This window comes from Heteronotia binoei, chromosome 6 (assembly GCF_032191835.1).
Source record: "Heteronotia binoei isolate CCM8104 ecotype False Entrance Well chromosome 6, APGP_CSIRO_Hbin_v1, whole genome shotgun sequence".
Classification (NCBI taxonomy): Eukaryota; Metazoa; Chordata; class Lepidosauria; order Squamata; family Gekkonidae; genus Heteronotia; species Heteronotia binoei.
Window position 1 is genome coordinate 131,818,521 of NC_083228.1, and position 15,065 is coordinate 131,833,585.

Below are 15,065 nucleotides of genomic sequence, written 5' to 3' on the forward strand. Positions count from 1 at the left end.
AGACTGGCAGTGGCTCTCCAGGATCTCAGCCTGAGGTCTTTCACGTCGCCTGCTACCTAGTCGTTTAACTGGAGATGCCAGGGATTGAACCTGGGACCTTCTGCGTGGCAAGTAGAGGCTCTACCACTAAGCCACAGCTCCTCCCCTACGTTTTGACTTGAGGTCTGGCCAACGCTAAATAACCTAATAATTCCTGAAAACTCCGAATTAGGAGCATCCCTACAATAATAATAATAATAATAATATTTTATTTTTATCCCGCCCTCCCCACCTCGGCAGGCTCAGGGCGGCTAACAACATTTCATAAAAACATACAATAATAATCAAAACAGTTACATTTAACAATATAAAACATTATAAGACATTAAACTTAACAATTTTAAAAACCAGTCAATACAATTGATACAGTTAATAACTTCATCTGCCAGTACTGATGGAAATTGACGCTAGTTCTACTAGTACCAGCAGTGCGGTATAGATCTTTAAACCGCATTTGGCAGATCCTTGATTTACGGTCCTCTCTAGCAGTCCGAATGTGCAAGTCTAAAAAGGGAGGTCTTGCAGGCCCTGCGGAACTGGTCAAGGTTCCGCAGGGCCCGCACCTCCTCAGGGAGTTGGTTCCAAAGGGCGGCGGCCGCTATTGAGAAGGCCCGTGCTCTGGTCTTTTGATATCTAATCTCTCTCGGCCCAGGGATAGTCATTAGATTTTTCCCGGTTGACCTCAGTGCTCTCTGGGGTTCATATGGGGAAAGACGGTCCCTCAGGTAGGCGGGTCCTCGGCCATATAAGGCTTTAAAGGTAATGACCAACACTTTGTACTGGACCCGGTATATGATCGGCAGCCAGTGCAGTTCACGCAGCCCCGGCTGTATATGTTCCCATTTCGGGAGTCCCAACAACAGCCTGGCCGCTGCGTTCTGCACTAGCTGCAGTTTCTGAGTCCGGCACAGAGGTAGCCCCAAGTAGAGGGCGTTACAGTAGTCCAATCTTGAGGCGACCGTTGCATGGATCACTGTTGCGAGGTCCCGGCGCTCAAGGAAAGGGGCCAGCTGCCTCGCCCGCTTCAGATGGAAGAATGCTGACTTGGCAGTGGCTGCTATCTGGGCCTCCCATCAATAATGAAGGCTCCAGTAAAACACCCAGGCTCTTTACCTGGCGCGCTGCTTTCAATGGCACGCCATCGAAGGCCGGGAGAGCTATTTCCCTTCTCAGGGCGCCGTGACCCACACAAAGGACCTCTGTCTTCGCTGGATTCAGCTTCAGCCCACTCAGCCTAAGCCATGTCGCAACAGCCTGTAAAGCACGGTTGAGATTCCCTGGGGCGGAGTCGGGCCAGCCGTCCATTAGTAGATAGAGCTGGGTGTCATAGAGCTGGGTGTCATCTGCAATACTAGTCTTACATATAGCTTTTTACAAAGATGATACGAATTGCAGCTACATCAACTTTTGTGAGCTTTGTTCCTCAGTGAAATCACCTACGAATGTTGTTATAGCTCAGCACCAGCAGATCATAAGGTCCATATGCTAGCTGTGTAGTTTTCAGTCATCGGTCTTTCAATTATATTATGAACATTTTTATGCACGTGGAAAAGACACACATTGCTCTGTCCATACAATATGGCAACTGTCAATATCAAGAGGGTTGCAGGTAGTTGTGTGTATTCCTATTATACATAGTTAATGGGCTCTTGGAACTCACTGTTATAACAATCTCATGGCCCACACAGCAATTAACACTGCTTTAAAATGTAACAATTTAAAATCAGGTGGCTTAACTACAGACTTTCTATGATTTCTGTTTGAAGTTCCTCCATTAAGCTGAAATCCTCAGTACTGGCAGTTTTCACCAAGTTGCCATATCTATTACCGCACTGACTCTTGCTTGAAAGAGAAGTTGTTTGGCGCTGTGCATGTGCTTTTTCTTTTGCTGTCACGTCACACCCATGGCACCCCATGGAGTTTTCAAGGCAAGAGATGTTCAGAGGTGGTTTGCCATTGCCTGCTTCTGCATAGCAACTCAGCTGATGTTTTTGGTGGACTCCCATCCAAGTATTAACAATGGCTGACCCTGCTTAACTTCCGAGATCTGACCAGATCGGTCTAGCATGGGCTATCTAGGTCAGGGTGTGCATAAGCATACTGGAGGTTGAACATTACATATATTTTATTTCCGTTGATTTATATCCTGCCTCTGGTGCATTAGATGTCATAAGTGAGTGGTTAATGGGAATAGGCAAGAGTGTAGGGGAATTTTAGGGGTCCAGGCCTCTGCCTGAGATCCCCAACCCTATTAGGTTGTTTTTCTATGGGTAGATGGAGTCTGGCTAGGGAACTCAGCTCTCTGGAGGAAAAGAAACACAGAGAGAATAGTTGCCTTTAGCTAAAAAGTATTTAATTCTAAAACCATACACAAGTAACTCTCAGTAGCAGTACCCTGTAACATACAGAAAACCCCAATACCTGATGTAGTGTACACTTCAGAAAGAAAGAGGAATATTTCTGAACTGTGGACCAAGATACCACTCAAGCCTAGGTGGGGTGTTGGCCAGATAGCCTCACACAAAGCCCAAGCCATCCTTTTTGTACTCTTTTCAGCCAACAGGAATCAAGGGAGGAGTCAATTAAAAATGCACCAGACTTGCCAAATACCAACCCATCCTAAGCTGATAAGATGCACTTTTGCTAGTACGAACTTTTGCCCAGATATATTTTATTAAGTGCGATGTCAGAAAGACATAGGTATGTTTAGGCTTTGGAGCCTGGTGGTTGGAAAGCTGTGGAATGTCAAGCATGAATTTGGGCAAAAGTACATCTACAAGGCAAGGCTTTAGTTTTGACGCCTCGGCTGCCAACTAAAGAACAAAGGCTTATGGGAGTACAGAACCAAAGCAGCAGTTAGCTGTAGCAAGTCCTTACATAGCCTAAAACAGAAGAGGCCCAGGCTCACTCAAGCCCAGATTCTGCCACCCAGGGTATGAATGTTAGTAATAGCCCCAGTGGGGCTCATAATATGCAAGTGCTGTTGAGACAGGAAGTTTGTTTTTTAATGTGTACACCAGATGAATAGTTATATTTATGTTAGCAGATTTGTGGCATCTTCATGCAACCTGTACCATGAAATTTACCTTGCAACTAACTTCTCTCTCCTTTTTTTAACCTCTTGCAGTATACCGTGTGGAATTTCGTTCCCAAAAATCTATTTGAACAGTTCAGAAGGATAGCCAACTTTTATTTTCTTATTATATTTTTGGTTCAGGTAAGTTGGACAAATTCTGGTAACTCTTAAGAATTTTTAATTGAAACATGGGGACAGCAACATGGGAGGTAATCTAATGTGTTGGGGCCTTCGTTTCTTTTAATGTAATTGTTGTGGACTGGGGAAGGCAAACCACCCCGTAAAAAAGTCTGCTGTGAAAACGTCGTGATGCGACGTCACCCCAGAGTCGAAAACGACTGGTGCTTGCACAGGGGACCTTTCCTTTCCTTTTCCAGTGGATAAGTAACAGGGCAAGAGATGCTGTGACAGTTATGGTGGTGGAAGGTCACACTGGCATCTCTGACTGGGGAAGGGTGCTCCTCTGGATAGAGAGCATCCTTTACAACCAGCAGGGAAAATGCCCTAGCTTTTTGATGTTTTAACAGCTCTTGATTGGAGGGGTCGTGCTTGAGCCCTAGGACCTGGCACCCAGATTGGCTAAGGCCCCAGTTGTCCACAATGGCAGGGGCGGGGTCTGAAAAGGCGAACAGTTTGTTAGAGTGAGCTGTGAGTCGGTCCTTTTGGGCGTGTCTTGGCTGGATGAAAAGGTAATGATGCTAGAGGCGTTAGCAGATGTTAGCAGATGAGCAGAGGGGGGGCATCAGTCAGCTAACCAAGACCAGATATGCCATGGATTGTAAGCACCTACCTAGTATCTTTTCTTTTGTTTGTTTTGCTTAGCGCACCTAATATTGTGTGTCTTGTAGAAACAACGTTGTTTAATTAAGACAGTCTGCATATTTCCTTACCCACCTGGATACTTGGCATGCTGAAAGTGATATCAGAATAATTTTTTGTATTGACATACTCAAATAAGCGATATTGGCTGTTTATCGTATTACACAGACTTAACGCATTTTCATTCTTTGTATTTTTTTTTCTAATGGCAAACTAGAATGATGTTTATAATATGTAGAATAATGTTAAAAAGTAAATTAGGTGGACAAGAACTAGGAAATACATGTCCTTTTGTTTTACCTAGACTGTTAGCAACAGCAATTAACAGGCAATTTTTATTACCTTTTATTTCTATCCAGGCCAAATGGTCTTCCAGTTTAGTACACCATTTTGCCATTTGATCCTTTGTATCAGTTTGCACTCTTAACCCACCAGCTACATGTATTTCAGCCCACTGAAACCTATTCCCTCGTCTGAAGTATGCATGCATACGAAAGCTTACATTCTGAATAAAACTTTGTTGATCTTAAAGGTGCGACTTGACTCCTACTTTGTTCTGCTGCTTCAGACCAACACGGCTGCCCACTTGGATCCAACTCCCTGGTGGTGTCAGTCTCGGTCGATTCCGCTAGCAAGAGGGACTAAATTTAACCTGGGGTGGTAGCAGCAAGAATGAAAGGGGGGGCGGGCGCAACAGTTGCTGGTTTGCCTCACATGGCAACAGTGTTCCTTACGGTAATGGTATTGGGAAACTGTGGTTTGGTCTATTGGCTTTGGTGCCCATTCCCAATAGGAAACAAAGAAAACCGGGAGTCTGCTAAGCAGCCATTACTGGCGAATGTGAGACAGTAAATATTGTTGGCCTCGGATTGTTGAAGGGGGAGATAAATTTCATGCTCGATTCTTGCTAAGCCGGATGGGAGGGGCTGCGGGGTCAGTGGCCAGTCATCTGTGTGGCATGCAGAAGGTCCCAGGTTCAATCACAAAGTGTCTAACCTATTACCATTTTAAGAATTGCAAAGCATTCTAACTATGTTTGAAGTACTGTTTTAGCCCAGCTCAGAGAATACTTTCATTGCTAAAAGAAACCTCCTTTCCATTTTGTAAAATTCACACACACTGTATATGGTAGCTAGTGAATGCGAATATGCAGGCTAGAACTTTGTGGCTGTAGAAACGAAGGTTGTCAGGCTTGGGCTTCAGAACATAAATGGGAAGTGACATGAATTAGCATCGCTGTTGAAGGAGAGGGCATCTTCCTAGCTTGCTTTGGTATTCTGGTTGGGGAGGTCCTGTCAATAAGTGGTATCATTGCTCAAACGTGCAGGAGACCACTGTGGATCTAGGCAGTTCCCCCCACTTGGCAATATGATAACTAGGAGAGGGCTGTTTCTCATGCCCTTGTTTTTCTTTCCTGACAGCCTGATTAAACTGTGACAGCTCTTAACGCCACTGTCTGGAAATTGGGAACTCTTCTGAACACTTCCCAATGTTCCCTCTAAGCTGAATTAGTGTGAGTTAGCGCACAGTTTTTTAGCCTCCAGCTCACACATTTTTGTCTTAGCTCAGGAAGGATGACTCCAGAGCAAACTAATTTATGCAGCAGCTCACAAAGTTGAATTGTTGCTCACAAGACTCCACAGCTTAGTGGGAGTACTGCTCCCAAACTGTTTTGTTTTTGTATCTGAAGGTCTCCGTGCTTGGTGTAGTTTGGTGCAGGGGTTTGGTGTGGTGGTTAAGTGTAGCCAGTTTGGTGTGGTGGTTAAGTGTGGTGGTTTGATTCCCCACTCCTCCACTTGCAGCTGCTGAAATGGCCTTGGGTTAGCCATAGCTCTTGCAGGACTTGCCCTTGAAAGGACAGCTGCTGTGAGAGCCCTCTCAACCCCACCTCAACTTCAGGGTGTCTGTTGTGGGGGGAGAAGATATAGGAGATTGTAAGCCACTCTGAGTCTTTGATTCAGAGAGAAGGGCGGGGTGTAAATCTGCAGTTGTCGTCTTCTTCTTTAAGAAATGGACACCATCTGAAATTATCTCTTTCATTTTTGGTCCCATTTGGCTTTGCACTGTTTGGAACACAGTTCAGCATTTCATTCCTGGGCAAGAACGTTCTGTGTGTTTTCCTGCACCGAACATTATCCTTGAACTAGAGGCAAAGCTGCAGGAATTACTAGGTGCAGCCACTGAATTCTGTAAACAGTACTTGCCCTTGGCTGTGGATTTCAGCCTGGCTCCAGCCAGATTCCCTTGGTGCTCCAAGCAGAAGTAACCTGTAGCAAGAGAGTGGCTGGGATTCCTTGCTGGGGAGTAGCAAAAAGTCTTGCTCTTGCTATTGTACGGCCTCTTATGTATGCTAGCAAGAGCAGTGGGTCCCAAAGGCAGGTTGGTAGAATTAAACTAGGCCACTGTGTGTGACATGGATCTTTGTTTTTGTTATATTTGGCCTCCTCTTCCGCAGGGGTTTCTTGTAGCAGGTACTCCTTTGCATATTAGGCCACACACCCCTGATGTAGCCAATCCTTCAAGAGCTTACATGGCTCTTCGTAAAGGGCGTATTGTAAGCTCCAGGAGGATTGGCTACATCAGGGGTGTGTGGCCTAATATGCAAAGGAGTTCCTACTACAAAGAAAAGCCCTGCTCTTCTGAGACTTTGCTATCCCCCCCCCCCCGCGCCCCACCAAAAGCTGGTCTTCCTTCTCCTGATTTTCTCATACACCAGCAGAGTAGCAAGCTGCTTCCCCTGTAACAGAGTGTCTAGTTCTACAGTCCTTTGAAAAGTGGTGGAAAGCTTGGCCACAGGGCCCAGGTCCAAAAACAGCAGATCCAGAGTTCTGGCTTTGTGCATCTCAGCTGAACTCTGCTGACTACTGCATGCAGAAATACACTTTGACTGTTTTGTATGTCAGCAGTTTGCACAGGGATTATCTAATGACATAGATTATTGGCCTACCCTTCCCCCCCCCTCGCCCCTCCAATCCATGCTGCAAAGTTCTTAGCGCTTTGAGTGAGTAAAATCTTTGAATGAAACATTCATAGAGTTTTCAGTGTTTCCCCACTTTTCGGAATTTGTCTTTTCCGCATGGCTGTTCGGGCAAGTTGCTGGTGCTGATGGTACCTGGCATTAGGGGTCCATTTGGACCTGCCTGAACCTTCCTTTGCAAAAGTGGTGGTTCGAGAGGTTTTGTTTACTTCTAGCTCTATGTTTCTATCCCTTCCAACCACTGGCTGCACCCTATATCATGTGCCTTCATCTGACCGGTGTGCTGGGATTTTTACATAGGAGAGTGCCTTAAAAATATTTCAGAAAGAAGGAAACTCTCTTCCCCATTTCTCTTTAATATGTAATGATGACATCTTTGACTGCACCTGGAAGACTGGGTTCTCAGTGATGTGCTTGAAAGTCCTTCTTCCCCCCCTCCCTTTTGAGGTGCACCCACTCTGCCTGTCTCTGCAGGTTAGTGTACAGTCATGCCATCAAGAACCAGATGAGTCATTTTGCCCGGCTTTCCACTCAGCTTGTCACTGTGAGCTTCCTGGGTTCTTTTGAAGCCTTTCCTACTCTATAAATAGAACTTGGTAGGAAGGGATTCCTACTGCGTAGCTCAGGCCTGCTGAAAAGTGGTGTGCAGATGTCAATATTTGAGCAGTGCTTAACAGCAATGCCGATATGTGCTAGCTGTGATGTGTTTCCTTGCTTCAGTTTGCCAGTGTCCCAGCTGGTGTACATCAGAACCCTTCTTTCTGCTAGGAAATGAAATTCACAAATGACTTTCTGCATGCAGCGTATCTTCCGCTTACCGATAAGGTTAGAATTGGTACTGGTAGAATGGTAATAGGGTTTATTTTTTCATTAAATTGTGTCCTGATTGTATTTCTTTCTCATGGCCCACTGTTCTCCCATGTGATCTTCAGATCGGTCTCCTCCCATCTTAGCCAGTTTACAAGATTAAACCTGTAGGAGTCCAGCAGCACCTTTAAGACCAACCAAGTTTTATTCAAAATGTCAGCTTTCGTGTGCATGCGTGCTTCATCAAACAATGGAATGGGGTACAGTGAGCAGAGCTACATAGAGCTGTGGTTAAGAATGCAAAGTGGTACAAAGTTAGAATCCAATGGCAAAATCGTGAAATGAACAAATTGAAAGAAGAAGAAGAAGAAGAAGATATTGGATTTATATCCCGCCCTCCACTCCGAAGAGTCTCAGAGCGGCTCACAATCTCCTTTACCTTCCTCCCCCACAACAGACACCCTGTGAGGTGGGTGGGGCTGGAGAGGGCTCTCACAGCAGCTGCCCTTTCAAGGACAACCTCTGCCAGAGCTATGGCGGACCCAAGGCCATGCTAGCAAGTGCAAGTGGAGGAGTGGGGAATCAAACCCGGTTCTCCCAGATAAGAGTCCGCACACTTAACCACTACACCAAACTGGCTCTCCAATAAAGAACCAATAAAGCAGGAACATATTAGTATGGGAGAATGATGGTAAGAATGTTATAAGGCAATAAATGCAGTCTGTTAATTGCGCTATTGCATTCAAGTATGGGTGAAACTGTTACTGGGAGCGTGTCTTTCCCAGAGGTGTTACTGTCCATCTGATTTTCTTTTTATAGTGGGAGATGGAGTTAGTATATGTAATGAGATAAAACAGCCAATATCCCTTATTTGAGTATGTCAATACAAAAAACGTTACTCTTATATACACTATTCTAAAAGAGAAATAAATTGGAATACCGTGGATTAAGCTGTACTTAAGGTTAAACCTGCTTAGTTTCAGCATTATCACATCACAAGCTCACATGTTGTTTGTTCTCATGTTTCTTAATTATTACTTAATTCCCCCACCCCACCCAGATCCTGGAAAATTGTGGGGGAAAACTGATAAGAAATCATCAGATTGGTGGTTTAAATTTTATTCTCTCATCCTCCGCATAAACTCAGGACTTTTAATTACACAGTACATTCTTGGTAGAGGTAAATAAGATCAGGATTGTGTTGACACCATGCTACTTCTGGCTGCTTGTAAGTGTAGATTCTGCTGTTGAGCTCTTGGGACTTTGGTCCCTAGGAGTGATTCTCTGGTTTCATTTACATTTCTAGCCCCTGCACCCACATTGACATATTTTGTAAATCTTTGAACATAATTTGGCAAGCGGCAACACTGAGGAGGTGAACACCCCCCCTCAGCGCATGAAGCTGACTTACACTGAATCAGACCATAGGTTCATCAAAGCCAGTATTGTCATCTCCAAATGGCAGCAGCTCTCCGGGGTCTCAGATAGAGGTCTTTGACATCACCTGCTGCCTTTTAATTGGAGATGCCGGGAATTGAACCTGAGGCCTCCTGCATGCTGAACAGAGGTTCTTCCACTGAACCACAGTCCCTCTCTCAGGTGGGGACTGGCCTGGTCTAAGGGAAAGGTTTCAGAGGGTAAGCAGTGGTTGTGATTCCAATCCTGTACCAAAGCTGAAACCAATTCCGTAGCAAAGTTGCCAATAGGGCAACCTGACCTCATACAAAATAGCACAGCCAAGCTCCTTGTATCAGTGAGATTCCAGTTATGTCAGCTGGATCACAGATTGCTGGTGTTTCATCCAAAATTGCGCTACAGGAACAGGCTACTAGATGTCTTCACCCTGATAATTTGCCTAAAAGCTATTCTTCTGGCTTTCTAATGAATGTTTTAAATCCTCCTTAAAGGTAATCAGGCTCTCAGATTAATGTTAGAATTTCAGGATAATGTCTGTCCTGGAGATTTTCCGGAACACACGCAGCATATCCTGCAAGACAGCGCTCTTTTTCTGGCAGCCTGGAAAGCAATAGGAGTAGCGCTTGTTAATGTTGTCCTGCTGCACATAGTGCCACAGCAATAATCTGGCAGGTTGCAAAAGAAACCATCATGATGTGGACAGAAAAGATTTTATTTAGTTATTTTAGTATATTTCTATTCCGCTCATTCCCCGTAGGGCTCAGGGTAAAAGCACAACATATAATAAAACAATAAAATACAATAAAAACATTTTATGAACAGGCAACTCAGGAAAATTTCCATTTCATCACAATATTGTCCAGCCTGGCCATCTCACGTCATGACAAGATGTTATCCCATAAAAATGGCAGATATTATTCTATTTTATAGATGACAATGCCAACAGGGGAAACCAATCAAATCAAGAAATAGAAATAGATGCCCTGTTCAGAATTAAGTTATGTCATGTAAGCACTGTGGAGGTTTGGTCTCTTTTATCATGGTGGAATTCCATTATGCACAGAACCTTTTCCTTACAGTTCCTTGGGTTGTTCTGCGTTGTCATGGGAGAGGAAATCTTGGGAGCAAATCCCTAGATCTTCAGCTGAATGAAGTACCATCCCCTCCACAAAGAGTACATTTGGGTCAGTGCAGAGAGATGCAGGAAGCTGCCTTATAATGTCCTACCTAGACCATTGGTCGAGTTCAGTGTTGTCTACTCAGATTGGCAGCAGCTCTCCAGGTTGTTAGGTGGGGAGGTCTTTCACATCACCTGTTACCTGATTCTTTCCACTGGAGATGTTGGGGCTTGAATCTGGGACCTTCTGCATCCAAATCAGAGGCTCTACCACTGAGCCATGGCTCCTCCCTGAAGATGTCATATGCTCCTCCATCATGCTTACAGTGTGCGAATGCCATGCCCAATGTCTATGAAGCTGTTGTCATTTGGTGTATACGTCTTTAAGGATGTCTTCCCCCCCCAATTGGGCTTAGTCTGATGCTGTCTTCACATTTCTTTCTCATCTAGCTTATGATAGATACTCCCACAAGTCCTGTGACAAGTGGATTGCCATTGTTTTTTGTAATCACTGTGACTGCCATAAAGCAGGTAAGGAGATGCGGTTTATTGCAGAGACATTTCTGTGGGGCAGAACTGCATGGTCGGTTGGATCTAGCAGAGCATTTCTACCAACGGAAAGCAGGTTTCGTTGTCATGCTGTTCTAGGGGTCCCAAGGAGCATGGGGGGGGGGGGAATGCAAGAAAATGATGGAAATCCTTTCTGTCAGTGGAAGTTTCCATAAGGTCTAAGCTCATACATGAGGTGTAAGAACTGCCGCTGAAAATGACATCCCTGTGTCAAATTTTCATTGTTGCCACAATCCTCCATGCACAAGATAGAATCATAGAATCACAGAATTGGAAGGGGCCGTGCAGGCTATCGAATCTGATACTCAGAGATATCAAACTCATTTGTTATGACGGCTGAATCTGATATAAATGAGACTTTATTGAGCCAAGCTATGTTGGGCTGGGCCATGTGTGTACCTATTTAAGATTAGGTAGCAGAGATATAAACTTTATAAAGGACACAGACAAACAAAATTAAAGATTCTTTTTTTTAAGTAAAACATGAGTACTCAGTCTTAAAGGTGCTTTCTTTGTATTTCTCCCATGGGATCCAGGGACAAAAAGCTCTGGCTCTTTCCTCCCTTCCTGAGGGGGAAGAGCCTCAGCCAATAGAAGGAAGAGAGGCTTGGCTCCGTAGCTCTGCGGTGCGATTGAGAGAGCCTGGCAAAGCAAGCTCTGCCTCCACCCTTCCTTCCCAAGGGGAGGAGCCTCAGCCAATGGAGAAAATAGAGGTTTTGCTCTGTAACTCCTGTGCAATTAAGCAAGCCTTGCAAAGCAAGTTATTATGCAGAAGGAAGCAAGAAAGAGGGAGAAAGAAGCAGATGACAGCAAGTTGCTCAAGGGCCTAATACGAATCCTCCAGGGGTCTAATTTGGCCCCCGGGCTGCATATTTGACACACCTATGATACAGGATCGGCCTAGAACATCCATGACAAGTGTTTGTCCAGCTGCTGCTTGAAGACTGCCAGTGAGTGGGAGCTCACCACCTCCCTCAGTAGCTTCTTCCACTGTTGAACAAATTTTACTGTAAAAAAAAGTTTTTCCTAATATCCACCTTTTTGCCTTTAATTTAGACCCATTATTTCAAGTTCCCTCCTCTGCTGCCAACAGGAACAGTTCCCTGCCCTCCTCTAAATGACAGCCCTACAAATACTTCAAGAGAGCATTTATGGCCCCCCTCAACCTCCTCTTCTCCAGACTGAACATTCCCAAGTCCCTCAGCCTTTCCTCCTAGGGCATGGTTTCCAGGCCCCTGATCATCTTCGTCGCTCTCCTCTGCACCCTGCTCCATTTTCTCCACATCCTTCTTGAAGTGAGGTCTCCAGAACGACGCAATACTCCAGGTTCAGCCTGACCAACGCAATGTACAGCAGGACTATAACATCTTGCAATTTGGATGTTATGCCTCTGTTGGTATGCCCCAAGATGGCATTAGCCTCTTTTTGTTGCTGCATCACACTGGCTGCTCATATTTAATTTACGGTCCACTCATACCCCAAGATCTTGTTCGCACACACTGCTGCCCAGAAGCGTATCCCCCATTCAGTATGCCTGTAGCTCATTTTTGTTACCCAGATGTAGAACTCCGCACTTATCCTTCTTATCTTAGTTATCCTTATCTCTTACTCTGTATTGTAACATCACATAGACCTTTTCACTACCTCTCATTTATATGGCATAATATGCTGTCTCCACACAAGGTATGGAGCCCTGCTCACTTTTCAGCAGCAGCCCTATGTATTTTTGGCTGTAATACTTCTTTACAGAATTTTTGTGCTTACAGAATAGCAAAAGGAGAAACTAGGAAGGAAATGCATAGCTGAGGGTCTTAGTTTGAGGTACAAACTTGCAGTTGATTAATCTTATTAAGCTTTTGATCAAAATATATAAAATAGAATACACAGGGAAAATAATTAAGGAAAAATTCTAGAAAAGAAAGAAGGAAAAGAGGAAATATATTTCTGTGACTGGTGTATCCTTATTCTCCATTGACACTCTGTAGATCCACAAAAGAAAAGAGGCCTCTCATTTATCTGTAATTCATGTCTTGCCTTCTTAGTCTTCGAGCCCCTAAATCATCCATTCACTTTTTCTTCTTTCCTGCAAAAAGTCTGTCAGGGGTTTCCTGTTAGCTATAAATACGTTCAGACTTTTAGTTCATGAGTTTCCAGTTCAGCAGGTGTACTTCCAATCAGACCAGTGAGTCACCTAGTTTTGTTTTAGAAATGTTTTATGGGTTGCCAGTTCAAGCTGTGATGTAACAGAGTGTGCTAAGAAGAAGAGGAGATTGGATTTATACTCACCCTATGCTTGTAGTCTCAGAGTGGCTTACAATCTCCTTCCCCTTCCACTAACAGACACCCTGTGAGGTGGGTGGGGCTGAGAGAGCTCTGAGAAAACTGCTCTTTTGAGAACAGCTCTGATAGAAGTTGTGACTTGACCTAAGGTCACCCAGCAGGCTGCATGTGGAGGAGTGGAGAATAAAATCTGGTTCTCCCAGGTCCAGAGTCCACAGTCTTTTAACCACTACAGACTGACTCTCCAAACTGGCATGAACAGGAACACAGGGAAGTCCTGGTCTTCTCTACTGCTGCTGTCACAACTTTTCATATATTCATGAAATATAACTGCTCCCCCTCCCCCCATGGATTTGAACTGCTAGCTGGAAACAAGCCTTTAACATCGCAGGGTTATAGCCAGGACATTTTGTCTGTCCAGTTGCCATGTGCTTGTTGACGCAGAGTGACATTTTTAAGTGGATGGTGATGGATTGACATACAAAGTTCGTGCTGAGGCTCTAGATGTCTATTTTTATTATCAGTGCCTCCCCCAACCCCCCCTTCACACTTATCCAAAGGAGCGATCCGTTCAGTAGGAGAAGGAGGTTTTGATGGAATGGTTTATGGACCGAAGAAAGCTGCATCATATGTCAAAGCTCTGCGAACACATGTCAGAGCTGCTTTGAAGCTCTTTTGCCAACTTTTTTTTGTCTGAGAGCTCCAGTGGACTCAATTTCTTCCAGCTTTCTATGGCTCTTCTCCATGTCGGCTTAGCATGATTACTCATCATGCCACTGTTACCTTCTCTCTCCCCATGCCCTGCTGAACTGGTTATTACTGCCCTAAATACATCTGCTCAGGGGTGGAATTCTCGCAGGAGCTCCTTTGCATGTTAGGCCACACACCCCTGATGTAGCCAGTCCTCCAAGAGCTTACAAGGCTCTTTTTTTGTAAACTCTTGGAGGATTGGCTACATCAGGGGTGTGTGGCCTAATATGCAAAGGAGCTCCTGCTAGAATCCCACCCCGGTGCTGTTTTCAATTACGTTTGGCTATTTTTTTAATTTTTGGAGAACTGATGCGGTGGAGACCCAGGTTTGAATGTCCACTCCACCCTGGAAGCTTGCCAGAGGAATTTGGGCCAGTCACAGGATTGTTGTGAGGGTAAAATTGAGGAGAAGAGGATGGTGTAAGGCACTTTGGGGTTCCTGTTGAAGAGAAAGATGGGGTATAAAGTAAGAAAAAGAGGGCAGCCTTGGCTATCCAGGTCAGAGTAGCAATACAATAGACTGAATTAATAGTATAATTGCCCTATGCTGACAAAAGGATGTCTGTGTCCATGGCTGTCAAAAGGAGAGGGGTGGTAATGCATTTATGTATCTTTGTGTTTTATATTTCCTTTAGTGGATTTTTTAAAAAGTTTTTTTTTTAAAAGTTCTGCAAGCTTTTTTGATTCTTCCCTTCCCACTTCCCCAGGGTTATGAAGACTGGTTACGGCATAAATCAGACAATGAAGTGAACGGAGCTCCAGTTTATGTCGTTCGCAGCGGTGGCCTTGTGAAAACTAGATCAAAGAACATTCGGGTAGGTGCCTCAGTTGCGAGAAATGGTTTCGCTCATCCCATCTGGTTCCCCTTCAGTGTGAAATGTTTGTTATGGGGAGGGGAAGGGAAAGGAGATTGTAAGCCGCTCTGAGACTCCTTTGGGTAGTGATGAGTCGGGTATAACTCCAATCTTTTTCTTATGTTTGTTTATTTATTTATTTATTTTAGATCATTTGCAGTCCGCCCTATCCCAAAGATGGCACAGGGCAGATAACATTATAAAAACACTAGGAATAACAATTGAAACAGGAATAAAATAAAAGGCAATACAATTTGTGTGTGTATTATTTAAAACACTTCCACCCAAAAGTACTCCCAGAGGACCCAGTGTAATGTGAAGCTGATCCATCGGCGATGCTATTTTGAATGTTTTGATCTA

At 44.4% G+C, this 15,065-nt stretch overlaps 1 protein-coding gene and 1 non-coding gene across 7 annotated transcripts in view; one reads left to right on the plus strand and one right to left on the minus strand.

Moving 5' to 3' along the window:
• Positions 1-15,065, plus strand: part of ATP11B (ATPase phospholipid transporting 11B (putative)) — a 132,926-nt gene that overhangs the window by 24,551 nt on the left and 93,310 nt on the right. For all 6 annotated transcript variants that reach the window (XM_060242583.1, XM_060242581.1, XM_060242580.1 and 3 more), the window contains exons 3-5: positions 3,167-3,256; positions 10,702-10,782; positions 14,559-14,666. In XM_060242583.1, coding sequence (XP_060098566.1) covers positions 3,167-3,256; positions 10,702-10,782; positions 14,559-14,666 — 279 coding nt within the window. The remainder of the gene's footprint in view (positions 1-3,166; positions 3,257-10,701; positions 10,783-14,558; positions 14,667-15,065) is intronic.
• On the minus strand, positions 70-141 carry TRNAG-GCC (transfer RNA glycine (anticodon GCC)). Its single transcript has one exon. It is a non-coding gene; the product is annotated as a tRNA-Gly (tRNA).